Source organism: Cervus canadensis, chromosome 28 (genome assembly GCF_019320065.1).
Source record: "Cervus canadensis isolate Bull #8, Minnesota chromosome 28, ASM1932006v1, whole genome shotgun sequence".
Classification (NCBI taxonomy): domain Eukaryota; kingdom Metazoa; phylum Chordata; class Mammalia; order Artiodactyla; family Cervidae; genus Cervus; species Cervus canadensis.
In genome coordinates, this window is record NC_057413.1 from 40,564,962 (window position 1) to 40,590,556 (window position 25,595).

Consider the following 25,595-nt stretch of genomic DNA (forward strand, 5'->3'; position numbering starts at 1 on the left):
TTAGCTCCTTGGTGTCCCAGAGGTTGCTGTTTCCTTGTCTGCGGAGCCCTTGAACTTGAGACCAGAGCCAGGCTCCCTTTGGGCCCTTCCCAGCGCTTGCACTCTCTTGCTCCCCCTGGAGTTACCCAGAGGGCCAGCGACTGGAGTTCCTTAGCATCCAGCTCCGCGTGCCCCCATGCAGCACTGGCCTGCTCCCATCGCCTTCATAGTGGAGTTCGAGAGCTGTGTTCATGTCTGTTAATTTAACTAACTGCACTTAGGATGGAACTGGAGTGGTGAACACATCCTGTCCTGTAGCTTCCGGGTCCGGGGTCTTGGGGTGAGTGGCCGCTGGGGGCTGAGCCTGGCGTCTCAGCACGTCTCTGTGTCCAGTTGGTCGACCTCGCAGGGTGCATGTGCAGGAGTGCTGCGGGCCGAGCAGTAGGGCCCGTGTGTCCCTGCGCACGTCAGTCTGGTGTCCCTCAGGCCCGTCTCGACTCCCAGGCTCCGTGGACAGCACCCAGGACCCCAGGAGTGTCACTTGCTCAAGGCTGCTCCTCAGGCAGCAGCTGACCTGTGACTAGAAGCCAAGTCTCCTGGGCCCAGAGCGGTACCCTCGCCTCCCGCTCTGGTCCCCTGCACCCCCCTCTCCCAATCAGATGCTGTGACTGGACCACAGGTCAGCACATTCCCCAGAGGTAAAGCCAGTGGGCTTGGCCAGCGCAAGGCGCCCATCTGGGCCAGGCAGACCATTCTGTCCACACTCTGTATCGGGGGCCATTCTACAAAAGGCTGGGAGAGGAGCTGGTGGGGCTCAGGCCCTGGGAACCTCCTGGCATTGGCTTGAGGCCCACCAGAGCCCTCTGGACCTCCACCCTCAGGGAAGCTCCAGGGCCTCGGGCAGCTGGCTGAGGTCACATTTGAGGAAACTGGATGGGGAAAAGCTTAGGAGGAAACATGGGGCCTAATTACCTGCCCTGAGAAGCAGCTGGGAGTCAGGAGACCTGGGTTTCCTCCTGGTCCCCTGCATGATTTCAGGCAGGTTTCTCTGTACCCCTGACCCATCCCTGTCCCCACGGGATCTCATTTGACTGCTTCCTTCTGCACGTAAGCTCTGAAGACGGCACAGCCTTGGCTGTGGTCACCCAGAGCAGCCACTGAGACTGGCCGTGGCCGAGTGTGAGAACGTGAGGTGGGAAGGTGGCAGAAGCAGAGATCAGCTTTGTCCTCAGACACGCGAGGTGAAGCCTGCTTTGGGTAGTCTTGGATCCAGGCCCCTTGACACTCACTGACCTGGGCCTGCACTGGTGACTTGACGTGACTGTGGCATCTTGACCTCAGATAAGGCCTCAGAAAGGAAGACATTCAGGGGCAGTGGGCAGCAGATGGGCGGGAGGATACTGTGCCTGGTACAGAGAGAAGGGGGACTCTGGGGGCCTTTCTGGGAGAACAGGGACCATCAGGGGAGTGGCTTCCCTCCACCGGGGAGGAGAGCCATCTCTCACAGTGGCCCCCGCCCCCCCCCCCCAGAGACTGACTGGGGGAGATGGCCTCTGGCTTGCAGATCTAGGAGCTGGTAGCATTTGCACTTCATCCTCATCGTAGAGCTAATTGCTCCCAGTCACCCTTGGCGTTCTGTCTCTCCAGCTGAGGACAGGGCTGGGCAGGGTGGGATGGGGGTCAAGACTGAGCTGCTACGGTTGCCGAGGATGGCGAGCTTTTTGTAGGGCACCCGTGAACTGGGGAACGCATCAGTCTGGGAAGTCCTGTGACCACGCCACAGGGAGGCAGGGATCGGTGAGGCCAGGCCGCGGTGAAGAGGCGCACATAGGAAGAGCTGCGGAGCGCTGATTCCAGCCGGCAGGTCAGCGCTCAGCGCCGGGGATTCGTTACTTAACCTGCACAGGCGGGTGGCTTTGTTCCTGTCTATAAAGTTCTGACTTTGTAAGGGATTTGAACCCAGTTCTTCTTTGGCTGCACTGGGTCTTGTTGCTTCGTGCGTGAGGGGGGTGCTCCTCTCGAATTTCGGCGTGTGGGCCTCTCGTTGCAGTGGCTTCTCTTGTTGTGGTGCGTGGGCCGCAGTAGCTGTGGCGGGGGCCCCGGAGCGTGGGCTCAGTAGCTGTGGCACGCGGGTTTAGTTGGTCCGCGGCGTGTGAGATCTTCATCCCTGGACCAGGGTTCGGACTGGTGTCCCTGCATTGCACAGTGGGTTCCCAGATACCTGGACCACCAGGGGAGCCCAGAACCCAGGTCTTACTCGTTTATACCACAGCTGCCTTGCTCAGTAGGGAGAGCACAGGAAGCCCTCGACCCCTGAACAAGTGGACGCATGATGCTTCAGGGAGCATGGCTTCTGTTTTCCATCATTATTCAGACTTACAGGCCACAGAGGCGAGCAGCAGAGCCCTGCCCCTCTCCGCTGCCTCTTCCTTCTCCAGTGGTCCTCCCCACGCTCCCTGGGTCTGGGGCTGTGGTCTGGGAAGGACGTGTGCACTGCTCCCTGTCCCTCCTAGCCCACCCACCACCGCGTGCCTGTGGTCACTCAGCCTGGGAAGGTGGTCCTGGCTCAGACCAGGGTCCTGTCCTGTTCCATGCTCAGTGACCTGCGCCCAGATGACTGTGCCCCCAACAGCTCTGTTGCTGTGGCCAGTAACACGTTCTGGGGACTGCAGAAGACTGTGTGCAAAGGAGGAGCCGAGATGCCCAGTGGCGGGTGAAATTATGGGATGCACACACACTGGAGAGCACGCAGTTGTGGGAGTCCATGACAGACGGCTAAGTGTGCACAGGTGTGTCAGCGTGTGAAAAAGCAGGTTAAGTAAATAATATATAGACCACCGTCCCAATTTTGCCAAAATATTGTCACTGAAAAGACTTCACCCAGATGGTAAGCTTAGTCCCCCACCCCCACCAGAGGTAATGGATTTATAAGTGGCTTTTACACTTTTCTTTATACTTTTTTATTTTCAGAATTTTCAAAAATAGACATATAACTTTTCTATTTGGAAAAAATTTTTTTTCTCCTTTAATATGAGGGAGATATTGAAGCAGGGCCCAGTGGAAATCCCCAAAACCCTGGGAGGCAGAGAGAGCGTAAGTATCACATTGAACCAGCCAGGGCCTGGGGAAGCACTGAGCTGCCCCCTGGGCGGCCAGTGGCTCTGGAGGAGGCCGCGGTCCCCAGTGATGTGGTTGCTGACCTAGCTGCTCAGGTGTTGAGGAACCTTCTTAGCGACTCAGGCTGGCCCCACAGATCAGTACAGCCAGGGGGGTGGTGACTGTCAGCCCCTCAGCACACTCAGCTGGCTCTCCCCTCCCCTAATTTGAGAAATTCTGCTCCTAAGGTCTTCAGCTGCATTCTGTGTGCACCAAGGCGAGTCCCTCACCCCTCACCCGAGCACACTTACCCTTCTGGAGCAGCTTTTCCCACCGTCCCTGTTCCTCCCGTCAGAGCTCACAGGCCTTTGTGGAGCAGAGGTCAAGGCCTGCCAGGGCTGACGCTGGCCGTGGCGGGGCGAGGGGGGCAGAGCCCAGGTGTGCCTTTCCACGAGCCGGCAGGCTGCACGCACACGCCTCTCCAGGAGGAAGCACCGGGACGTTGCTCCTGCCTGTCCCCTCTCCCTTAGGGGTGGAACCCAACCCAGCCAAGCCTCAGCAGTTCTGCTTCAGATGTCACTTAGACTTGGAAACTTGATTAAAATCTCAGGGGATCTCTGTTCACTGACAGGCTTAGGCCAATGAGCTGTTCTGCTCGGTTGGCTCCCTAACTGTTCGCTCACTGGGAACTTGAACGCGGACTGGCATATAGTCAGCTCTTGGTCAGCATGAGTGTGGCAGGAGGTAAACCAAGTAGGAGGTCCCTTTTCCCCATAAACCTCCTTGTGAAAAGGTTTCTTCCTCAGCCAGGAGGGTGTAGTAACTTCCAGAATGTTTCCTGTCTTCGAGGATTTGGGGGCCTGATAGCCCCCACACAAACTAATCCCACAGATGTAGACGTGGCAGGTTCAGGAACTCAGGGCCCTGCGCTGTGCCCAGGGCGTGCTCCGGCAGCTGTTTGCTCTGATTTTCCGTCACGTCCTTTGTTTGGGTTTTGTTTCCATCTGCCTCCTTCTCCTCAAAGCTGCATACGCCCCCATTCTCTTGCCTGGAGGTCTGGTTCATGAAGGCCTTGTCTCCAGTTGGATCTGGTTTCCTGGTGGTCAGGCTTCAGTTCAGTATTAGTGGTACCCTAAAAGCTTGTGAAGGCTTCTGAGGAAATGCTGGGGTTACAGTGGGTTTTCAGAACATTGCTGCAGTGCCGCCCTGTTGGAGGCTCATTGTCAGGTCCTTGCGGAGGGGTCCTCATCGTCAAGCAGAAAGCCTCCCCCCTCTGCTTTTCCCCGTCAGCACACCCTAGACTTGGGCCCAGAGTGACGACAGGAACTCGGCGTGGTGACTCTTGGATTCAGGGGTGACTTGGGAGCTGGTCAGGCCTGGAGTGGTGCCAGGGCGCAGGGGACTGTGTGCAGGCCCAGGGATCTCTGGGGTCCCGGCAGAGGGGTGTGCCTTGCAGCCTGAGCAGAGTAGTCGGCTTCAGATCTGCCTTGCTCCCAGCCTGTCCTCTGTGAGGCCAGATTTCTGTCACCAGGCACGGGCTCTCGGGAGGCTCCCACAGCAGCGGGCACATAGGTGAAGCCACCAGGTAATGGTCTGCATGAGCTGGCCCGGGTTACTAACTCCTCTCTCTAAAGCGAGCATAAATAATATCCACCTCAATAGAATAAAAAGTCCAGAAAAAATCCTGGAAACATAGGATTTTAGAACACATCAGAAGTCATTTCACATTGGTGGGGAAAAGATAACTCATTCAAGAAATAGACAGCCTGCTGCCTGGAAAAAAATATCAAGTGGACCCTTAAATCTTATGTCAAAATAAATTTGAGGTAGATTAAAGATTGGATCTGGAGAAGGAAATGGCAACCCACTCTAGTATTCTTGCCTGGAGAATCCCATGGACAGAGGAGCCTGGTGGGCTATAGCCCATGGGGTCGCACAGAGTCGGACAGGACAGAACGACTTCACTTCACTTCAAAGATTGGATTGTAAAAAATGAAACTGTGAAGTTACAGGGAAAAAATTGTGGAAGAATTGTTTAAAAAATCCCGGAAAGGATTTTCTAAGCCTGATGGAACTTTAGAGAAGCTCCTTGAGAAAAGTGGGTGTGTTCCAGTGCAAGCAGATAGGTTCTGCTTGAACAAAGCCAGCATGACAGTTCAGAGACAATGACAAACAGGAAAGACACGCGCCCAACTCTTCGTAGCTAAAGGGTTAATTTCCTCACTGTGTAAAGAATTCCTGCAGATCAAGTGCAGGATAAAGTAATTCCTGAAGCAGCAGCTGTGGCTGCTCCCAGCGCCAGCCCAGAGCTGCATGGACACCATTGGGCTGAACTCTGCCCCACAGGTCACTGGTGCTGTCTGGGCCTCAGCTTCCTCAGCTGTTAAATGGGGTAACAGTAGTCCCCGTTATTCAGTAGTTTAGCAAGTGGAAAGCATGTCACATATGGGGGGGGGCAGTAAGTGCTGTGTATGTACTTGACAGATAAAGTGTGAAAAGATGCTTGAGCTTACCTACGAGTGGGCTGATCTTAAGACATGCGGTGAGAAGCCATTTCTAAACAGCTGCGCTCACGAGAGTACAGATGTCTGTCAGCCTTCTAAACACACATACCCTTGCCCGAGAAATTTCTTTTTTACCCTTTTTTGAAAATTTAAAATCGAAATATAGTTGACATGTGATATTATATTAGTTTCAGGTGTACCACCTAATGATTTGACATCTGATACATTATGAAATGATCACAGTAAGTCTAGTAACCGTCTGTCACCATGCAAAGTCATTACAATATTATTGGCCATATTCCTTAGGCTGTACGTTATATCCCCATGGCTTATTTATTTTGTAACTGGAGGTCTGTACCTCTTAATCCCCTTTACCTGTTCCCCTCCACCTCACCTGATTCCCCTCTGGCCACCACCTGTTTGTTCGCTTCATGAGTCTCCATTTTGGTTTGCTTGTTCATTTTTTAGATTCCACATATAAGTGAGATCATACCATATTTGTCTGTTTCAGCATAATGCACTCTGGACCCCATCCACACTGTCACAAATGCCAAGATGTTCTTTTTTGAAAGTATGGTTTCATTTATTTTGGCTGTGCTGGCTGGTGGTTGTGGTGCACAGGCTTTCCCCAGTTGTGGAAGGGGGGCTGCTCCCTCCATGTGGGGCACTCGGGCTGCCCTAGTTGTGGCTCAAGGCCCCCAGAGCACAGGCTTGGTAGTTGTGGCTCACAGGCTTAGTTGCCCTGTGGCGTGTGGCATCTTCCCAGACCAGGAATCAAACCTGTGTGCCCTGCATTTGTGCAGGCAAATTCTTTTAACCACTGAACCACCAGGGAAGTCCCATTCTTTTTTTTTTTTTGGCTGAGTAGTATTCTTTTGTGTGCATGTACACCACACTTTTCATCTGTCAATGTACCGATTTACAGTCTCACCAGCAGTGCATGAGATTTCCCTTTTGTCCACATCCTTGCCAATACTTATTTGTTGTCTTTTTGATAATAGCCATTCTGACAGGTGTAAAGTGATATCTCATTGTGGTTTTAATTTGCATTTTCCTAACAATTAGTGATGTTGAGCATCTTTTCATGTGTTCTCAGTCATCTGTATGTCTTTAAAAAATGAGTAGAGGATCTGAACAGAAAAATTTCCGATCAGGTTATTTGGTTTTTTAAATATTGATTATATGAGTTCTTTGTATATTTTGGATATTAACAACCTTTATCTGATACTTTGTTTGCAGATATCTTCTCCCATTCAGTAGATTGCCCTTTCATTTTGTTGATAGTTTCTTTCACTGTCTGAAAGTTTTTCAGTTTGATATAGTCCAATTTGTTTATTTTTGCTTTCGTTTCCTTTGAGAAGACAGATCTAAAAAATATGGCTAAGTCTGATGTCAAAGAGTGTATTCCCTATGTTCTGGGAGTTTTATGGTTTTAGGTCTTATATTTGAGTCTTTAACCCATTTTAATTTTATTTTTGTATATGGTATGAGAAGGTGGAACAACAGTTTTGATTATTTTGCAGGTAGCTGTCCAGTTTTCTGGACCATTTATTGAAGAGGCTGTCTTTTCCCCACTGTATATTCTTGCCTCCTTTGCCATAGGTTACATGACCATGTAAGTGTGGGTTTACTTCTGGGCGCTGTATTCTGTTCCATCAATCTATGCATCTGTTTTTGTGCCAGTGCCACGCTCTTTTGATTACTGCAACTTTGTGGTATGGTCTGAAGACAGGGAGTGATACCTCCAGGTTTGTTCTTCTTTCTCGAGAACTGTTTGACAGCAATCTCTCTTGATAACCACCATAGAGGGTGGTTATGCACATAGAGGGGGATTTGTGCAGCACCACTCGTAAAAGCAGAAATTGGAAGCAGTCATCCTTCAACACGGAACTAGTGTAAACATTTATAATATTCACAGTTTAATAAATTTATAATCATCCATGACCTGGATGATTATGCAGCTTTAAAAGAAAGGACAGTCCTCCATACACTGATGCAGAGTGACCTCCTATATATACTCAGTAGTTAAGAATAAGGTACTGAACAGTGTGTACAAGAATCATTATTTATGCAGGAATAAAGTGTACATGTATGTAGGTGCCCAGCTGGGGTCTGGAGGGATACCCAGGAAAGTGGGCACCATTGCTCTTGGGGGCTGGGGCTCTGTAGCAGAGAGACAGGCAGAACCCATGACTTTTCGTGTATCATAATCTGAAAGAAACCCTATCTTGTGACACCACTGTGAGTAATTAAAGACAGCATGATGGGGTTAGGAGTGGTGAGTGCAGTCAGATCATCTCAGATCCTAGCTCCACCACAAGAGGTGTGACTTCGGATGTGTTTCTGACCTCTGTGTGCCTCAGTTTCCTTCTCTGTAAAATGAGGATGCAAACAGAACCTAACACAGGGTTGTGAGCCCGAAGTGGGCAAGTGCGCGTGAAAGCTCCCGGTCCCTGTCGCACAGCAAGGACGCGGCAAACACCAGCCACCCTCCGTGTCGCCCTCCGCTGAACTCCCCCTCCTCTCCCAGGCAGGTCTCCGCTTTAGACTCCTCTCCTCCTTGGGTGCCTGCCCCTGCCACCCACCCAGGGTGGCTGTTTTAACCTAAAATCACAAAATCGTGTCTGTAAGGAATCTGGAAATTAATCCTGTCCTTCACCTTGGGGGGGCTTCCCTTGGGGCTCAGCCGGTAAAGAATCCACCTGCAGTGTGGGAGACCTGGGTCCGTGGGGTTGCAAAGAGTTGGACACGACTGAGTGACTTTCACTTTGCCTTGGGGGGTTGTCAGATCTGCCCCCCGCAGATGGGCTCAGGTAGGTGAGGGCCTGTGCGCTGCCTGCTCTGGCCTGGCTCAGCGCCCTGGAGCCGCTCAGGACAGGTGGGCAGCCAGGCAGGTTTGTCTTCCTGCTGTCCGAGGCTCCGTGCAGCCCAGCCTGGCCTCGCAGGGTGCCCCGGGGCTCACGCCCTCGTGGTGCTGGTGGTGAAGAAGAACTTGGCAAGGGGCCATAACAGGCTGGCCTCACGCAGGAGGCCCTCACGTTCTCCTTTCTGCTCTCAGGGGCCTAACGTGATGGAAGATCAGGACCTGCGGGAAATCGGCATCAGTGATGCACAGCACAGGCGGAAGCTGCTCCAGGCCGCCCGGTCCCTGCCCAAGGTGCCACCCGCAGTGCCTCGGCCTCGGCGAGGGGCAGGGCGGGCTTGGGAGCCACCAAGGGGGGTCTGCCCCATCCTGGGAGCCCCTGGGGAGCACAGTGTCCTGTTCACCGCTTTGCCACGTTCCGAGGCCAGCAGAGCCCCAGGGACAGTGCACGCCTAGTCCAGCCTCAGGAACAGGTTGCCTGGCATGGAGCCTGGTGCCCGCAAGCGTGGCCTATCACCTGGAGGCCAGGCCCTCCCCCTGAGGCCTGGGGTGTGGGGCAGCACAGGAAGCGGTCTTTGCCTGGGGAGCTGTGGGCGGTAGGCCTGAGCCTCTCCTCAGCTCTGCTGGTGCAGAGTCCCTGGTCCCTTCACTGCCCAGGTATGAGGACGCAGAGTCCCAGCAGGGAGGCCAGCGCCCGCCCCACGGACACACACCATCTCCTTGTCCCACCAGGTCCACGACCGTGTCGGGCATAGAGGGGGCCTCACAGACCCTCCTCCCGATCTGGCCTCACCCGACAGGGCACCTGCCTCTCTCACTGACTTCCCGCCTCAGCTGGGCCCTGATCCGGCAGACCTGGGGTGCCGGCTGGTCCCAGGTGAGGCCAGAGGCCGGGGCTGAGGCAGGGACGGCTGTGTGAGCCGAGGGCCAGGCCCCTGCTGGTCCTCAGGCACCATCCCACTCCTGCCCCAGCCTCCAGGCTGGTCTCCCGCGGCCCTGCGGCCCTTGGCAGCCCTGCCTCCTGTCCTCGCTGCACAGGTGAAGGCGCTGGGCTGCGACGGGAACAGCCCCCCGTCAGTGCCCTCCTGGCTGGACTCGCTGGGGCTCCAGGACTACGTCCATTCCTTCCTGTCAAGTGGCTACAGCTCCATAGACACGGTGAAGAACCTCTGGGAGCTGGAGCTGGTCAATGTGAGTGCAGTTCTGCTCAGGCCCGGCTGGTCAGTCCTGAGCCACGAGTGTCCCCGGCTGCCCCTGGGAGGGCACTGGGGGCCCAGTGGTCCCTGACCGCTCCCCGCCCCCCACCCAGGTCCTGAAGGTGCACCTGCTCGGCCATCGCAAGCGCATCATCGCCTCCCTGGCAGACAGACCCTACGAGGAGCCGCCCCAGAAGCCCCCACGGTTCTCCCAGCTGAGAGTGAGTGGGGAGGGTGGAGAGGGAGGCGTGTGTGCCTTGGGTTGTCAGGAATTGGAAAGAATCGTTTAGGAATTTCTCAGAGACAGTGGCACCTCTGTAGGAAAGGAGCAGCTGATCCCTCTCCTCCTAGTGTTGGGGTCAAGTGTTGGGAAAGGTAGGAAAACAAATAAACGAATCCCAAGCTAGCTAGGCCCGCGTCTGAATGTCACGTTCAGCTGTCTGGGGACTGGAGTCCCCTCGGGCGGTCTGACAGGAGCCGGAGACAAAGCCTGGAACACGGCAGGGCTGGGCCTTCCTCAGCTTCTGAAGGAAATCCCTGTGATTTTTAAAACCTCACAGATATTTTGTTGCTCAACGCGGGTAATTTCTGACTGAAAAGCAGGTTAGACTGTGAGCCTGTGGTTCAGGATGACTCTCCCCAGACCGGCGAGGCTGCTGGTGGGCAGTGGGTGGGCCCTGGGCTAGAGCCTCAGCCTCAAAGTGGGCACGGTTTCACCCTTTCACACGCGAGGAGGCCAGGGCCCAGGCTGGTTCCGAGAGCAGACACTCCGCTGACATTCAGACATGGAAACCGAGGAGACAAGGGTGCCCGTCGGGAGCACAGGGTATTTCTAGGAGAGACCCTTAGATCGAGTCATGTACCCCCAGGACCTGCGGTCAGCCATGGCAGACGGTTTTCTCTGAGAAGGTGGAGCGCGCTCCCCAGCCCTACAACCACCCCTCCCCGCTGAGCGCTCCGGGCTGCAGGCTGTGCTCAGACCGGCTGCCCGCTTGCAGGGCCCGGTCAGGGCTTTCTGGCTGGAGAGTCTGGCCGCTGTGACCGTGCTGGGCGCTGACGCCCAGCTCCTGCCCTTTCTCACCGATCCCCCCTGGGGCTGGACCCCGATACCGCAGCCTGAGACCCGGCAGCCTGAGGCCCGGCCGGGCGGCCCACCGACTCACTGCTCTCCCCGCCGCAGTGCCAGGACCTGTTCTCGCAGACGTCGTCCCCGCTGAGCCAGAACGACTCCTGCGCCGGGCGGTCGGCTGACTTGCTGCTGCCTCCTGGGGACGCGGCCAGGAGGCCGCACGACAGCCTGCACGAGCCCGTGGTGCCCTCTCGGGCAGAGCGCTTCAGAACCCAGGTGGGCGGGAGGCCCAGACAGGTCCCTGCACCCCTCCCGGCAAGACAGGGCTCCCCCTGCCTGGCGCAGGCCGCAGGCTTCATCCCGCCTGCCAGCTGTGGCCTGGCCCTCGCTGGCCCTTGTCCCCCACAGGGCGAGCCTTCGCTCTGCGTCTTTGACCCGCTTCTCCTCTTGTGACTCACGCTTCTCGGTTCTGGCCTCTGGGGAGTCCCCGCACCTTTGCACCAGCACAACTGTAAATTTCACAAGATTCAAAAAGCATGTTGTCTGGCAGTCTTGGTGACTCTGTATCAAGACTTTGCATACTGCTGGGAGTCCTGACTTTCCCCTCATCCCCGTGCCTTCTACCCATGCCCTAGCTGAGGACCCCATCCTCTGGCCCGCAGTGGCCTCCCACACCCCCCGCACCCTGACTCCTGTCACAAGGACCCCTATAAAGCACATCCGTGGCCACGGAGACATCCCCGCCCCTCCACTACCCCAGGATCAGATCGTCTCCGACACCACAGCGCCTTCCACCCGGAGCTGCTCACAGATGGGTGGCTGAGGTCCCAGCTTTCCCACCTGTTCTCAGCCTGGACAGGCCTCGCCTCTGCCCCAGCCCATATGAAGGGCTGGTCTGCCTCTGCCCTGGAACTCCCGGAGGTGGCTGGCGGGCCAGAGCCAGGCTGGTCACTCGGGAGCCCCTCGAGTGGCAGGCTGACCTGGACCCCACGTGTTCTGCAGGAGGAGCACCGAGAGGCCAAGCTGACCCTCCGGCCCCCCAGCCTGGCCGCCCCCTACGCCCCTGTGCAGAGCTGGCAACACCAGCCGGAGAAACTCATCTTTGAGTCCTGCGGTTACGAAGCCAATGTGAGTAACCCCTACCTCCAGCCCAGGGCCCCCAGGCTGTTTCAGCTCTTCAGCCGTCCCGGCATTGCGGGGAGGGGAGTCACGGGAGAGGGCCCAGGTTGGCCGGGCGGTCCCAGCGTGGAGACACGGGACACGTGAACGCGCCCACTGCTCGCCCCACAGTATCTGGGCTCCATGTTGATCAAAGATCTGCGAGGGACAGAATCCACACAGGACGCCTGTGCCAAGATGCGGGTAGGCTGTCATGGGCGGTGGTGTATTGGGGGTGGCTGGGATAGCAGGCAGCAGCTGTGGGGTCCTGCCCTGGATAGATAGCACCAGCTGCAGCTGTGGGGTCCTGCCCTGAGGAGCGGCAGTGATGGGCCTCCCGTTTGCTGTAGAAATCCACGGAGCACATGAAGAAGATCCCTACCATCATCCTGTCCATCACGTACAAAGGGGTCAAGTTCATCGACGCCTCCAACAAGGTGTGTCCCCCCTCCCCGTCCCTCACCCCCTGCCAGCTGGGCGCCTTCCTCAGAGCGTCCCCGCCTGTACCACCTCCGTCCCCCCGGCCCCATGTCTGCTTCTCATGCACCCCCTTGCCTGGGTCCCATGGGACAGCTTCTCTTCCTCAGCGTGGGCTCCACTGGCCACTTAGCAGCTCACAGGCCTTTAACGCTGTGATGCGCTTAGTGAGGCCAGCACACCCCCAGGCCCCGCGCTTGGGCCCTGGAGGGCAGAGGGGGCTGGATGTGAACATTTTACTCCCTCAGCTGCTGTGGTCAGGGGTGGAGACCCCCAACCTAAAGCAGACGAGATTAGGCGCCACCCTCAACCCCCTCCCCCCCAGAGAGCAGACGAGGAAGTGGCGTTTGGCCGACGCCCAGGGCTGGGACAAAAAGGTGGTGCTGGTGACAGGGTGCCCTCAGGGAGCCCGAGAACTCCAGAGCCGCTTTCCCCGCAGAACATCATCGCGGAGCACGAGATCCGGAACATTTCCTGCGCGGCCCAGGACCCGGAGGACCTGTGTACCTTTGCCTACATCACTAAGGACCTGCAGACCAGCCACCACTACTGCCACGTCTTCAGCACCGTGGACGTGGTAGGTGGAGGCCCCGTGGCCCGGGCATTGTGTGCTGGCCCCTGGCGGGCGCTGAGCCACATCTATTCAGGCAGGAACGCCCGGCGCTGACCTCTGAGTGGCTCTGAGACTGACGCACAGAGGAGCACAGCGGCTCGACCAGGGTCCTGGCCACCTGTGTATTCACGGGCCAGGGTTGCACCGCCCCTGGCTATTGGCTGACTCTCCTGCGGGGCCGTCTTCCTGAAAAGCCCCCCACCTCCCCGTTGGGGACAATGAGTCTCCTTCCCCCAGAGTCCAGCTTGGGCTGCGCCGTGGCGCCGCTGGGCTGACGGGAGGTGTTCGCACACCGCCCCCGGGGAATGGACACGTGACCCCGGTGGCGGCCCGGGATGGGGCCTGTGCCAGCTCCCTGCTGCCCCCGGGTCTTCAGGGCCCCGCCCGGGACCTCTGTCGGTGCTCTGGGCCCAGCCACAACCTCTCGGCTTTGACACTCACTGGCTTGTGAGCTAGAAACTCCCCTCCTTGCTCCTCACCTGCACAGGTGGACAGAGTGGAACTATTTCAGGGCTTGTTCTGAAGAGATCCCCCCAGATGTCTGTCCCTGTTCTACAGCTCACCTTCCCTGTCGTTTCTGGGCACCATGCCCTGAAGCCACAGGGACCCCCAGGGCTCATCTCGAGTGAAATCACACACGAGGAAACAAAATGTACGCTTTGTTCAGACTGCTCCTTGGGACACACTTCGCTTCCAGGGCAACCGTTCCCTGCACCTGTGCGCTGCTGCCAGCCTGTGTGGGGTCCGAGGCTGGGGGGCGTCAGGGTGGTGCTGCCCCCTCCCTCCTCACCCTGTGCCCTGCCTCCTCCCAGAACCTGACCTACGAGATAATCCTGACGCTGGGCCAGGCGTTCGAGGTGGCCTACCAGCTGGCCCTGCAGGCCCAGAAGGCCAGGCCGATGGGGGCCTCTGCCACTGAGGTGATTGAGACCAGATCTTCCAAGCCGGTGCCGAAGCCCCGGGTGGGCATGAGGAAGTCAGCGGTACGTGGGCCCTGGGCCCCAGGAGGGGCGCGTGGAGGGTCTCCTCCGGCTCCAGGCCCCGCGGGCCACGGCCGTAACCCCGCCCGTGTCTGTCTGCTTTGCTCCGCGCCCCAGGTGCCGCCGTCCCCCGATAGTCGCTGTTGTCAGTGTCACACCCGCCCCACCCACCGTCCTTCTTACCTCCCGCTGCCGTCTGTTAGTCCTGGAGCCAAGGTCTCTACACCTGCTGTGTGTGTCCGTCTCCCCGCGGGACCGTGAGCTCCTGGAGCCTCTGGCGCCCCCGGCCCTGCGTGCCCGTCTTTCCCGAGCTGCCCCCGCACCGCCCCTCTGTGCTGTGCCTGTCTCTCTGCTGTGTGTCCTCCTGTCTCCAGCGGTCAGGGGTGCCCGCTGTGGTCTTGCCCGGGGGAGCTCTCTGGCCCCACAGTTTGGGTTTTCCAAACCCCCTCCCCGCTTCCTGCGCCAGGAACCGCCCTGGACCAAGGGCCCGACACTCGGGCAGGCCCAGGGACCCCAGCCGTTCCACGCCCCCCAGAGACCGCCTCCTGGGACGCTCCCGCGAGGTGCCGCTCCTGCTCCTCACCCGGGGAGCCGGCGCTCTGGCGGAGAACAGGGCACCCCGGGGACACGGAGGCCAGGGCGGCCCCTCTGACCCTGCCCCCTCCTCCTTGGCAGCTGGAGCCACCCGACACGGACGCCGACGCCCAGTCCCACGCCAGCGTCTCCTGGGTCGTGGACCCCAAGCCGGACTCCAAGCGGAGCCTCAGCACCAAGTACGAGACCACTATCTTCTAAGCACCCGCCCCGCCTCCGCCACTCTCACGTGCCTTCCGCCGCCTCCCTGCTCTTCTCAGCTCTCCTTCCACCGCTGGGGCCGAGGCCCCACGCCCGCCCCGGCCTCCCCTCCCGGCGGCAGCTCACCCCCGCCACCGGACACTGTGAATCCCCCCCTTGGTCGAGGACGGCTTGGCAGGGGGGCGAGTTGCCTTTGAGGCGGGGCGGCGGGAGGGCGTCGGCGGGCGGGCACGCGGGATCCCGACACCGGAGGCCGCGCCTCTGACGGGGCGGGGCTCCCTGCGGCTCCTCTCCCAGCTTCCGAGTCACACGCTCCCGCGAGCTCGCCTCGCCTCTCCCGACACAACCAACCACTGTGACCGCCTGGGCCCAGGGCCCCTGTACGCCGCTCGCGCTGGCCTGCGGCCTGTCTTCCTGCTGCGAGACCCTCCGCTCAGCGATGAGGCTGGGCCGGGGTCAGCACGCTCTGTGAGGGCCCAGGGGCACGTGCCTGGCTCTAAAGCCTGGGGCTCTGAGCGCCTGGAGTCTTTGTCTCGGGGATGTTGAGCTGCATGGAGTGGGATGGCTCCTCACGCCTTGGCCGGGGAGTGTCAGGCGGGCGGAAGAGGAAGGCCCCCCTGTGGGACCCACAGGAGGGGGTCAGTGCCCTGCACCTTCTCCTGTCAGGACGGCGCCGCTCGAGGACAGGGACCTGGGCTGGGCAGTGCTTGCTGACGCTTCTCCGTGGCGTGGGGATCAGGGCAGTCCGCAGCGGGGAAGGCGGCGCGGAGGCTGTGGAGGCCGGCGCCCTTGGGGCGGGTAGCTTAGGTGGCGGGAGGAGAGCCGCGGTTCCATGGGGGGAAGCTCAGCTCGGAGTGCGACCCGGGAGCCCCGCCGCTCAGTGGCGGCGGTTCCTGTAGAGCCAAACCCGGTGGACAAGCCAAGGTGGGTCTCCTGCCTCCCGCCCTCGTGCCTTCCGAGCAGACGTCTGAGCCACGGAGGGTGCTCGGGGAGGCCACGAGGGGCCTTCTGTTCTGCCTCCCTCTTTCCTCTTCGTCTCCCCCACTGTGTGCAGCCCCTCTGGTTAACCTTTTCCTCCCCCCGTTGTGTTTGCTTCTGCCAAGCTGAGCCACCGAGGAACCGACTGTGTTGCAGAAACAGCCGTGAGGAGCGCAGGCTCCCGCCACCGCCGCTGCCACCGCCGCTTCACCTGCATTGGAGACCCAGGCCCACCTCCGCCCGCAGGACTCCTTCCTGCTGTGGGCCCGGGCCCGCCGCCAGGCCTCGTTGAGGGAGCCCTGTCCCGGTGCCAAGCAGCCCTCCAACCTCTAGCAGATGAGACTGGGACTCCAGAGGCCCTAGAAGTGACTTGTCTAGAAAATGGTTTTTAATAGAAAAAGATTTTTTTATAAAATTACCTTTTAACACTTGGCTCAAACCTCTAGGTTAAACTGCCAATCTTTAGACCAGTTGCCATGCTGTCAGAGGGCAGCGGGCCTCTGTCCTCAGGCCGGGGCGTGGGCGCGCGTGGGCAGCTCCGAGAGAGGGCGCTGGGTGAACCGAGTCAGCCCGACTGCCGCCGCTCCTTTCTGAGCCACACGCGGCTTCTCATCCTCGCCTGGAGCCGAGCACGGCTGTGGCGGCTTCCACTCCGTACCCGGCGGGCGGAGCGTGGAGGTCGGGCCAGGCGGAGGACGAGCAGGCTGCCGTGGTCAGAGCACCGCCCTGGGCTGCAGGCCATGGGCCCGCCAGTGACCTCAGGCCGGCCTACTCAGATCAGAAAGGAGAGGAAGCAGCTGTGTGTGTCTTGGGCATTAACGGGTAGGTCAGCTGAGGCCGGGTAGGTCTGCCTGCCTATCCGGTGTGTGATTTATCTAATCAGTTGTGTGTGATTAGGACTCACTCTGGTCTGACTGTCGTCCTTTCAGCTCTGGGCTCACCCCAGGCTCTGAGGGCGGAGAAGGCTGGTCGCAGAGGCAGTTTGCTCCCGCAGCGTGGCTTCCAGGGCCGGCACTGCCACCGCCTGAGCCATCCTGCTGGCCTTTGGTTGCGTCGCCCCTCCTGGAGGCGGTAGGATGGAAGGGACTCATTCCTTGCGGCTGGGCCAGGTCAGCTGCTTGTCTAGCAGCTCCCAGAGCAGAGCCTTCCCTCTCCAAGCAAGCTGCCCCGCTTTGCTGGGGCGGTGCAGTGGGTCCTGGGGTCAGTAGTCCAAGGCCTTGGCAGCACCCCACCCCCTGGCCGGGAGCTCCCGGGGTAGGGGGGGCAGGGAGCAGGACCACGTGTTCTGCTGACCTGAGTCGGGGCCCCCATGGGTTCCCTGCACCGTCCACACCACAGGCCCAGGGGGTCACCCTTACTCTGGGATGGAGACAGGTGGTCCTGCCCTTTCGGTACTAACAAGGACCTCAACACCAGAAATCTGACTTCATGTCCTGCTGCTCCCAGGGCGCAGGGCCTGAGGGTTCTACTGTGCAGTATTCAGCCCCTCCTTCTTCCAGGGATGGACAAGGAGCCCAAGCTGTGTGGGGAGACTGCAGTCTGGCCACAGCACATGTTCTGTGCCCTCTTCCTCCTGAGGAAGGCCGGTCTCCTCTAAGTAGGCCCCTCGTGGTGGGCGGTGGATCCACAAAGAAAACTGTAGACACTATGATGAGTTCCTCAAGCTGTTTTTTGTTTGTTTTTATGTCCTAGGTAGGTGTCTCCTCCTCTTGAAGCTGCTATATCTTCTTTATTTATTCAGGGTGTTTTCATATTGGAAAGCCTTGGCTAATCGGCTCTGGATTTTGTTTTGAGATTGGTTTATTTCTCAGTAGTCAAAAAGGGAGGGGCTAGATCTTTTTTACTCCTCCTCTGGGACAGGTACTCTCCCTTCCCTACAAAGAAATATTATAACATTGAGGACAGGCTTCACATGGAGAAGCCTTGCTTCTGCACGCGAGCGCAGCCCTGTTCTGAATCATGCAGGCCCTTCAGGTGGGACTCAAGAGGGGTTAGTACCTGCAGGGCTGCGGGCTCTCTGCTCCGCCCTCCTCCTCGCAGCTGCTCCAAGCGAGTGGGGCTTCCCTCCAGACAGGCTCTGCCTCTGCGATGCTCACACCCCTCCAGGGCCTCCAGCTGCAGCTCTGGGGAGTCCCTCCAGAAGCCTGGGGCTGAGCAGGCCTGTCTGCCCTCAGCCTGTGTAGGGGGGCCCGGGCCTGCAAGACGACCGTCAGACGCAGTTCACAAAGTGTTGTTGCTAACGGTGTGGCAATGGGACTGAAATGTAATAAAATGTTATTTAATCTTTGTCTCTGTATTTTGATACTTGAATGACTTCCCCTTCTATTTTACTGTACATACAATTGTTAATCTGTCCGGTTTTGTCTAAATTGCGAACACCTTGTGGTACCAAACGTAACCGCCCTGTGCGACAGCATAGACTGACCTCACTACACGAGAGAATGTAAATATTCCTGGGCTCTTGGCTTTGGTTTTGTTATTTTCGTAACTGTACAACTTAGAACAGATGAATTAATAAATGAGAAGCGACATGAAACCAGCCTTACGTTGTGGAGTCTGAGTTGGAACGTTTCCTGACGGTTTTCCGGCAGAAGCGCGGGCACAGGCAGCCGCTGGCTCAGGGTGGTAATGAGGATCCACTCTGCTTGGCTGGCACCAGTCTGGGGAACCAGCTCCACCTGGCACTCTCCAACAGAAAGGGCTGCTGGTCAGCATTGACCCTGCTCTGGTGTGAGGGCCCTGCGGTCACCTTCCCCTCCTCAGGTTCGGCTGGTCTGAACGCCGAGCAGGGTCTGTGCTGGTCACCCACAGATGCGACTGAATGCCAGGGTTATCAGGCCAGATGGGAGTGGAGAGTTCTGGAAGGAAAGTCTCCTTCAGGAATGCATTCGATTGTGGAGGCAAAGTTTTACACAGACAAGGGCACACGACGAGGCTCTCCAGACATCCTGAGCTGTGGCGATGGGAGGGACTCACCAAGCCGGCTGGTGCCTGGGCTGCTGGTCAAGAGAGCGTTGGAAAGACAGACAACACTGACGACCCCAACAACCGTCCCATCAGCCCTCACCCCTGCCTGGGTATTGCCATTGGAGGAAACTGAGGCTCAGAGAGGTTAAAATGCCCACCCAGGGCCAGCCAGAGAGGAACCTAGAGACCCTCTAGCCCAGTGATGTCCAGCTGCCCTAGTTTGTGTCGGGCACCCAGGCCTGCCAGGCCACAGACCACACTGCACTTGACCGAGGAGGAGCCAGAGCTGGACTGCAGGGAGAGGCACGAGGGTGGTGGGGCGGCCTCACAGTAGGGGTGGAGGGACACATCCCACAACACATCGGTCCATGCTCCCATCTCTGCCCCCTGCTCCTCGGGACCTGGAGACAGAAACAGGGGCCAGGAATTGGGCACTGCCTCCAATGCCCATGCTTGCATTGTGGACCCCAGATCAGGCCCCCACATGCCCTGGCGCCCCATCCACACCAGTCAGTCCCCCTCTCACAGATGTGGCATGGACCAGTCACCCAGGCTGTGGGGCTGTCAGGACGGAAGGTGCAGTGACGGCGCTGGCCTTGGTGCCTCTGGCCTCCAACTCCGCAAGGGTCCAGGTCCCCATCCAGTGGACGGGCCAGCGGGCCTTCTCAGCCCACAGCCTTGGCCGTCAGAACCAGCAGCTGTGGGGTCTCAACTCCACTGCCCAGCACAGCCCCTGAAGCTCTGTGACTGCTCTTCTCAGGACTGGCTATTACAAACAGTTATAAACAAGCATGTTTAGAGAATTTCCTTAACCAAATTAGAGAATTTCCTTAACACCATAAAATATCCATCATTCAGTAAATGGAGCTGGGACAAGCGGGTAGCTGTGGGGGTGGTGGGAACAGTGCAGGGAGATTTATATTGCTACTTATACCAAAATTAATTCCAGATGGTTCACATGTTTAAATGTTAAAAAACAAAAACCAACAAAGCTAGAAGAAAAAGTTTTTTTCATAATCTTGGTATGAGAAAGGTCTTTCCAAACATGTTACATAACTGAGTTCACTTTCTTAAGGATTTACATATTCAACTACATAAAAAACATTTCTGCAAAGCAAAATGCATCATTAAAAAAATGACTGAGAACAATCTTTGCACCACATGTAACGAAGGACAACTTGACAACAGCTATCAAAAGTAAATCAACTTCCACTTCCAGGAAGATCGAGTAGACAGACTTTCCCCCTATTCTTCTTGCAAGTATAATTAAAACCCTGGCAGACATACCAGTGGGTACAAAGCCCAAACAAAAGCCTGCTCTCAGAGGACAAGAAAAATGCAGCCCGGCAAGACAGCTTTTAGACATGAACTGCTCTAATTCATCCAAGCATCACAGAAGAAAAACTGGCCCCTCCTTCCACAGGCCAGCAAAGGCCAAGTGGTGAGCCCAGATGTCCCTCCTCACCATGTATCAGGTGCCCTAACACCCACTGGGGTGGCATTAGAGGAGGCCTAGCTTGGAACTTGCAGTCACCCAGCAATTAGGTGGTTGCTCCTAACAGGAACCAAAATAAAGATCTCAGTGGATGGGCTCAAGAGCAGAATAAACAAGAAAGAGAAGAATCCACAAGCTAGAGAATAGAACAATAGAAATTACCCAATTAGAAGAACAGAGAAAATAGACTTAAAAAAAAAAAAAAAAGGAGTCTCAGGGACCTAACAAAAGATCAAACACATATGTCAGCAGAGTCCGAGAAGGAGAGAAAGTGGGTGGAGCTGAAAGAGACTTCCATGCAATAATGGCTGAAAACTTCTCATAAACCTACAGAATCAAAAAGCTGAGCACACCCCAAGCCAGACAAAAAGAAATCCATGCCATCACAATTAATTTTCTGAATATGAAAGACAAAAGAAAAATTCTTAAAAGCAGCAAGAGAAAAATTACATCTTACCTATCCGGGATAAATAATTTGAATGACGGACAGTTGACCCGTCAGCAGAACTGTGGAGTCCAGGAGGAAGTAGTGTATTTTTCCAGTGCTGAAAGAAAAGAACTGTGAACCCAGAATTCTATACCCTGCAAAAATACCCTTCAGGAGTGAAGAAAAATCAAGACATTCTCAGATGAAGGAAAACTGAGGAACTTATTCATCAGCAGACCTACCCTAAAAGAATGGTGAAACTTCTCTGCATAGAAAGGAAATGAAAAAGGAAAAAAAATGAACCTTGAAACATCAGGAAGGATAAGCATTAAGCAAAAACATGGGTAAATACAACAGACTTGCCCTCTCCTACTGAGTTTTCTAAATTATGTTTGATGGTTGAAGCAAAATCCTAGCACTGTTTAATGTTCTAAATGCAAGTAGAGGAAGTATTTAAAAACAATTTTATAAATGAGGAGGGTGAGGAGATATAAAGCAAGAAGATTTCTATACTTTAGTTGAACTGGTAAACAATGACGCCAATAGACTATGGACAGTTATGTATATATATAATAGCTGGAGCAAACACTAAAAAAGTTATTCAAGGAGATAAACTTACAAACACTATAAAAGAAACAAATTTTTTTTAATGTTTTCAAGAAACAGGGAGATAGGAAAGAGAACAGAAAAATGAAAACAGAATAACTACTAGAAAATTAAAAATTAATTGGCAGACTTAAGCCCTAACATAACATAATTACACTAAATTTAAATGGTCTAAAAACATCAATTAAAAGACTGAAGGAGATTTTTTTAAATGAACCAACTACATAAGAAACCCACTTCAAATACCAATAATATAGGCAGGTTAACAAAAAAGGATGGAAAAAGATATATATATAATACAAACATTAATCAAAAGAAAACAGTGGCTATGTTGATATCTTATGAAGTAGACTTCAGACTGAGAGGGGAACAGGCAGGAAGGCTAGGGGTCTCCAAACTGAGGAAATAGGCTGCAAGTGTCAGACATTTTTTCTCTCTCTCTTAAGCGGCAAGAGGAAACAAACTACAAGTGTCAGTATTTTTCTTTCCCTTCTTTATACAAAATTAAAAGGAGGTTTCTTTTAAAATTCTGTGTTGCCATGACGACACCTGGTTCCACCTGAACTTAACTTTTCTCAAACCTTGAGCTAACCAATGTGGTTTTTCTTATGGAAATGTTTTTCTTAAGCTATGTTAATGAACTACGTGAAAGTGAAGTCACTCAGTAGTGTCCAACTCTTTGCAACCCCACGGATTGTAGCCTACCATGCATGCTCCTCTGTCCATGGGATTTTCCAGGCAAGAATACTGGAGTGGGTTGCCATTTCCTTCTGCAGGGGATCTTCCTGACCCAGGGATCGCACCCAGGTCTCCCACATTGTAGGCAGACTCTTTACCATCTGAGCCACCAGGTAAGTCCCCTGGATTGAATTCCTCTCCCCCAGAGGCCAAGGATCCCAGCATTTTTCACGACTCAGCAACAACCTTTCAAGAGCAAAGAAAATCATAAGAGAGAAGAGGGTACCATATAATCATAAAAGGTCAGTGCACCAAGAAGACATATCAATCCTGAATGTATGTGTACCAAACAACACAGCAATAATATATGTGAAGTAAAAACTGAGTTGAAAAGGGAAACAAATTCACAAATGCTCTGGGCTGAACTGTGTCCCTTCAAAATTTGTATGTTGAAGCCTTAACTTCCAATTTACTGTATTTGGAGATAGGACTTTTAGGAGGTAATTAAAGTTAAGTTGGGTCGTAAGGGTGGAATCTTAATTCAGTAGGGTTACTGGCCTTATAAGAACAGGAAGACAGAGAAAGAGAAACAGAAATGGAATTTTTAAATGTTTTCAAGAAACTCACAGGGAGATAGGAAGAACAGAAAAATGAAAACAGAATAACTAAAAAATAAAAAATTAATTGGCAGACTTAAGCCCTAACACAGCATAAAGGTGCACACAGGCACCAAGGAAAGGCCATGTGAAAAAGTAGCAAGAAGGTGACTGTCTACAAATCAGGAAGAGAGTCCTCACCAGAAAATGACGCTGCCAGACCTTGATCTGGGACTTTGTAGCCTTTAGAACTGTGAAAAATAAATTTCTATGGTACATTGTTATAGCAGCCTGAGCAGACTAGTACAACAAATATAGAGTTGAAGATTCAACTCAGCTGGAAACTCTGTCAACAACTGGAGAACAACTAGAGAGAAAATCAGCAAGGATGTAGAACACACCACCATCAACCAGCAGGATCTCACCGACAGTACAGAATATTCTGACCAATGACAGCAGGGTGAGCTTTTTTTTCAAGTGCTCTTGGAACATATACCAAGGTAAACCATATCCTGGGCCATAAAATAAAGCTCAACATATTTAAAAGAACTAAAATAATAAACAGTGTGTTCCTGAAACACAACAGAATCAAAATAGAAAATCAGTAACAGAAAGATAACAGAAAATTCTCTAAAACACTTGGAAATAACACAATGTAAGTAATCTAAGAGTCAAAGAGAAATCTCCAGGGAAATCAAAATAAACATTAAATTGAATGAATATGAATATACAACATATCCAGATTTGTGGGGAAGGGTAATGAAGGACATTCACAGCAGTAAATGCATAGGGAAAAAGGAAAAGGCTTAAATTGATAATCTACGCTTCTACCCTCAAGAACCTAAAAAAAAAAGAAGAGCAATATAAACCCAAAGCAAGAAGGAAATAATAAACGAAAACAGAAAATAGGGAAGCATCAATGAAACAAAGAGCTTGTTTTATGAAATGATCAATAAAATTGACAAATCTGTAGTTTTGTATCAGAGACTAACAGAGGGAAAAAAAGGAAAAAAAGACAGACTACCAACATCAGGGATGAAACAATGGCTGTTGCTACAGACCCTGCAGACATCAGAAGGAATAATAACAGAATACTATAACTCTAAACACATACATTTAACAACTCCACACTACAGACCAATTCCTCAAAAAACATAGTCACAACTCACCCATGTGAAACAAATAATTTTAATCCATCATTAAAACCTGAATCCATAATTTAAAAAAAAAAAAACCTAAGCCCAGATGATTTCACTGAAGAATTCTACCAAATGTTTAAAGAAGAATTAATATCGATTCTACACAATTTGTTTCAGAAAACAGAAGAGGAGGAATGGCTCCTAATTCATTCATTCTATGAGCTAATATTATCCTGATGCCAAAACCAACAAAAGAGATACAAAAAAAGAGAACTATACACTAATAGCACTCTCATGAATAGAAGCATAAAAAATCTGTAACAAATGTTAGCCAATAGAATTCAGATACATATAAAAAGAATTTTACATCATAACCAAATGATGTTCATTCCAGGGGTGCAAGGCTGACCAATATTTGAAGATCAAGCAATGTAATAAGGCATATTAATGAGCTAAAGAAGAAAAATCACATCAACTGATGCAGAAAAATATTTAACAAAATTCAACACCCATTCATGATTTTTAAAAGATTTATAAAAATGGAAATAGAGGGTGAACAAGAGATCCCTGAAGATGTCCCCAGGCTTCTCTGGTTGTTCAGTGGTAAAGAATCCTGCCAATGCAGGAGACTTGGGTTCAATCCCTCAGTCAGGAAGATCTGGAGAAGTAAATGGCAACCCACTCCAGTATTCTTGTCTCAGAAATTCCATGGACAGAGGAGCCTGGTAGACTACAGTCCATGGGGTCGAAAGAGAGCTGGATAAGACTGAGTGGCTCGGCAACAACAACAAAGATGCCCACATCCTAATTAATCAACAGAACTTGTGAATATGTTACCTGATGTGGCAGAAGATACTTCGCTAGTGTGATCAAGATCAAGGGTCTTGAGATGGGGAGGTTATCCTGGATTATCTAGAACGGCCCAGTGTAATCACCAGGACTATTAAAAAAGAGGTGAGGAGGGTCAAAGAGAGAGAGGAGATATGATGGAAGTGATGGTTTAGCAACTGCTAAGAAGCTGGAGGAAGCAGCTACCAGCCAAGGAATGTGCACTGTCTCTAGAACTGGAAAAAGTCAAGGAAATAAGTTCTTCCTTGGTGGGAGACCAAATAATGGCCACCCAAAGATACTAGGTCCTGGTTATTAATGCTGGAACCTATAAATGTTTCTGTATTAGTTTCCCAGGGCTGCCATAACAGAGCACCACAAACTGGGGCTTAAACAGACAGGACATTTATTTTACCTGAAGTCTCTAAGTCTGGAATCAAGGCGGCAGTCGAGTTGGTTTCCTCTAAGGGCTGTGAAGGAGAATGTGTCCCACGCCTGTTTTCCAGCTTCTGGTAGCCTGAAGCAGATGGCATTCTCCCTGATTCTTTACATTGCTGTACTTCTGTATTTGTCTCTTCATGTGACACGTCTTTTCATAAGGACACCAGACAGATTGGATCTGAGGTCCACACAACTCCAGTCTAACCTCACATTAAATAATTACACCCACAGTGACCCTGTTTACAGATGAGGTATGGGGGGATTTGGACTCAATGTAGGGACTTGGTGGTGGGGTGGGGGAGACACGATCCATAACATTACCTATGTGATTAAGTTAATGATCTTAAAATGGGAGATTATCCTGGATTATGTTCAGTTCAGTCGCTCAGTCGTGTCCGACTCTGCGACCCCATGAATCGCAGCATGCCAGGCCTCCCTGTCCATCACCAACTCCTGGAGTTTACTCAAACTCATGTCCATCGAGTCGGTGATGCCATCCAGCCATCTCATCCTCTGTCGTCCCCTTCTCCTCCTGCCCCAATCCCTCCCAGCATCAGGGTCTTTTCCAATGAGTCAACTCTTCGCATCAGGTGGCCAAAGTACTGGAGTTTCAGCTTCAACATCAGTCCTTCCAATGAACACCCAGGACTGATCTCCTTTAGGATGGACTGGCTGGATCTCGGGCCCTAAATCTAATGACAAATACCCTT

General features: G+C 53.7%; 1 protein-coding gene across 7 annotated transcripts in view; it reads left to right on the forward strand.

Annotated features, from left to right (window-relative positions):
- ANKS1A (ankyrin repeat and sterile alpha motif domain containing 1A) overlaps positions 1 to 18,249 on the forward strand; it is a 163,649-nt gene extending 145,400 nt beyond the window's left edge. For 2 of the 7 annotated variants that reach the window (XM_043449830.1, XM_043449832.1), the window contains exons 15-26: positions 8,638 to 8,736; positions 9,481 to 9,633; positions 9,752 to 9,859; positions 10,819 to 10,983; positions 11,710 to 11,835; positions 11,998 to 12,069; positions 12,216 to 12,302; positions 12,782 to 12,919; positions 13,768 to 13,938; positions 14,053 to 14,151; positions 14,611 to 14,708; positions 15,834 to 18,249. In XM_043449830.1, the coding sequence (XP_043305765.1) occupies positions 8,638 to 8,736; positions 9,481 to 9,633; positions 9,752 to 9,859; positions 10,819 to 10,983; positions 11,710 to 11,835; positions 11,998 to 12,069; positions 12,216 to 12,302; positions 12,782 to 12,919; positions 13,768 to 13,938; positions 14,053 to 14,151; positions 14,611 to 14,708; positions 15,834 to 15,837 (1,320 nt within the window). In that variant the 3' untranslated portion in view covers positions 15,838 to 18,249. Of the gene's footprint in view, positions 1 to 8,637; positions 8,737 to 9,480; positions 9,634 to 9,751; positions 9,860 to 10,818; positions 10,984 to 11,709; positions 11,836 to 11,997; positions 12,070 to 12,215; positions 12,303 to 12,781; positions 12,920 to 13,767; positions 13,939 to 14,052; positions 14,152 to 14,610 lie in introns of all 7 variants that reach the window. The other 5 variants (XM_043449831.1, XM_043449829.1, XM_043449835.1 and 2 more) reach the window with 3 other exon arrangements.
- The last annotated feature ends 7,346 nt before the right edge of the window (positions 18,250 to 25,595 follow it).